Consider the following 2,732-nt stretch of genomic DNA (forward strand, 5'->3'; position numbering starts at 1 on the left):
ACCTAACTAGGCATGTGTGCCATTTCTTAGGCATTTTTTGTTCCTTTAGACAATGGAAATGAAACTCATAGACTCAATGAGGTGGCATCGCCGTAAATTAGATGCAATTGCGTTGGGGGTTCATTAACCTCGTATCTAGCGTACACTTTAGTTCACTTTATAGAAAATTTCAAAAGGGAATCCATAAAATTGGCAGTTGTGTCCACTGTTAGCCCAAATTACCCCATGTCAATCGAATTTACCACACTGGTGGTTGAGTGGACACATGTATCAATGTGAGAGGTTTACATTAAAATGATGTAAGGATTTCGGACACATACCCGCCTAGACTTTCTACCTCCCTGAACCTATGTCCTACTAAACATTTTGTCATAAGTGGCACATGTGACATAACCAAATGAGCATCTAAATTCCGTTGCCCAAAAATCGTCTTGGTGCTCCTCCGTGCTGCTCGGCCGTATAGAGAACACGAGGTTGATAGGAGACAACAATGGTGCAGATGTGTTGTGTGATATGAATGACAATCAGAGGATACATGATTGGAGAGGAGCTGTGTGGGAAGATGGCTAGGGTTAGATATTCAAAGGGTTAGGAAATTTGAATAGTAGAGAGGACAAATTAGCGGGATAGTGTGTTGGAGATGGAGAAGATTTAGGTGGTATCTAGAAAGGAAAGAAATCACAATTTTACCAAAAAATTGAGCGATCCAGTATCCCCAACTCGGCAACCACCGCACAAAATTAGACCGAAGTGGGGAAAACTAATTATAATAAACTTAACCGCTAAGATTACGGGGCCGCCTTTGAGACGTACTTCTCATACTAGACTAAATTGTGATAGTTTCAAATTTAACAGAGCTCAGTACATTTTTTTGCTTTCCGAAAACAGATAAGTTTCCAACAAACCAATGAAGCAGAACAGGATGGAATTACATTTTCTGTGAAGTTTCTAGAGCATCATACTTGAGCATGCGAAGTCAAGGCGATCACCAAATTCGTGTAGAAATGAGAAATATAAATTTTCTGCTTCAAAAAAAGAAATTAATCTCATTTAGCATCGAATTTTCAGCGAACAATCTAGCGACATCATTTTCTTAAATGGATGCAATTTTTTTGCCTCATCCATTAATTAAGAATAGAACAAGAATTTCGAAAATGATTTTTCTTTACAACAAGGTCATTACTCTCCTGGTATAATTTGCCCCCAGGAATCTCACCCCGCAATCACCCAAAGGCTAGCGACTAATATAGGTTTTCGGTCGGTTTTCCTTATTAACTGATTAATTCTTCTTTTTTTATATGAAAAGACAGAGCTCCTGCTAGTCCCTCTAAAAAAATAACTAATACAAACGATTAAAGTCGTGGGTCTTAGAGCATGTGTGAAGGCTTGCAGCCAGCATGGTCATTGGTCCTCTTTGAACACCATCACCACGGCACAGACCGGGCAAGCCTGGCTTCTTTCCATCCACTCGTAAATGCAACCAAGATGGAAATCATGGTTGCATTGCAGCAGCATCTTCGGATTCTCGTAGTCATACTCCTCGAGGCATATCGGGCAGTCATCCTCGTCATAATCAACACAGACTTGAGTTCCCCCGGGTTTCCCCCCTCCCGGCGGAGCCTCCAGGGACGACGGTGCACCAGCCTTCTCATCATCACCATCCTGAGCCGATCTGGTGTCAGCATGGCTTCTCTCTCCGAGCAGAATAGATTTCTCCGTCTGACGTCTGAACCGAGGATCGTCGTAAGGCAAAGGCATAGGAGGGCGGCGGAAGGTGTTCAATGGATCCTCCTGCGCCGAGCCGGCGCCGGCGGAGGCCTCGTGAGGAACCGGCGCAACCCGTGTGTACGCTCTGGGATGACGGGCGGCGGCGCCCGGGTTGTGAGTGTTGGTCGAGAACGGCCATGGCAGGCACGAGCAGTAGCAGCCGGGCGCCTCGTCGTCGTCGCCGGGGCCGCGCAGGCAGCACAGGATGGACCCCATCTTCTGGCTGGATGAACTTCGTCTTCTGCCCGGCAGACCAGACGGAGGAACCAGCAGTATATACCGGCCTTCTAGCTAGTTCGTCCTACCCTCGTGACTCCCTCGGTCACTGGCCGCCGAGGAGCACTTGGAAGGGCCGATCGGTGGCAATTTATCCAAGGGTTGGAATCCGATTCTGGCGCTCTGAATCCGGGTAGGTTCCTGTCCTCCCTTCCTCTCCGAAGACGGACGGACCCCGGTGGATAAACGAGGACCATTTAGTGAAACCGCAATAGTCCAAGGTGTCGTATGTAAAAGTACGGACTCGGCAAGATCCTTTTTTTTTCATCAATACGCATGAAAGCGTATCACTGGCCGTGTTTGAATACTCTAATTCGGTTAGAGGTTAGAGTTAGATTCTAACTCTAGACTAACCCTGAACTAACTCTAACCCAAAAGATGTTGGCAGGGTTAGATTGACAATAAATGCACTTTTTCCAATCATTTGGCTCCTTTATCTAGGATTTTGTGTGGTGGAGGAAGAGAAAAAATAACTTTTTCTGGGCCCCACCTAACTCTAACCCAAATAAGCACCTCTTGGATGGGTTAGATTTTTTGGGTGGGTTAGATGCAGCTAACCAACTTTAACCCATCTGTTTGGATTTTTGAGGGTTAGATGAGTTCAATCTAACCAACTCTAACTCTAACCCTAGGATCCAAACAGGACTATTGTATTGATATCTTTACCTAATAATAAAGAGGCTATTGCT

The 2,732-nt window shown here is 45.4% G+C and overlaps 1 protein-coding gene across 1 annotated transcript; it reads right to left on the reverse strand.

The window, feature by feature from the left end:
- Positions 1–1,260: 1,260 nt before the first annotated feature.
- On the reverse strand, positions 1,261–2,248 carry LOC123429692 (E3 ubiquitin-protein ligase At3g02290-like). Its single transcript, XM_045113705.1, has one exon. The coding sequence runs from the start codon at positions 1,981–1,983 to the stop codon at positions 1,402–1,404; it is 582 nt and encodes a 193-aa protein (XP_044969640.1). The 5' UTR covers positions 1,984–2,248; the 3' UTR covers positions 1,261–1,401.
- Between the last annotated feature and the right edge of the window lie 484 nt (positions 2,249–2,732).

Source organism: Hordeum vulgare, chromosome 2H (genome assembly GCF_904849725.1).
Source record: "Hordeum vulgare subsp. vulgare chromosome 2H, MorexV3_pseudomolecules_assembly, whole genome shotgun sequence".
Taxonomy (NCBI): domain Eukaryota; kingdom Viridiplantae; phylum Streptophyta; class Magnoliopsida; order Poales; family Poaceae; genus Hordeum; species Hordeum vulgare.

Coding starts and splice junctions, on each gene's coding strand:
- LOC123429692 (XM_045113705.1), bottom strand. CDS start 1,983: ATGGGGTCCATCCTGTGCTGCCTGCGCGGCCCCGGCGACGACGACGAG.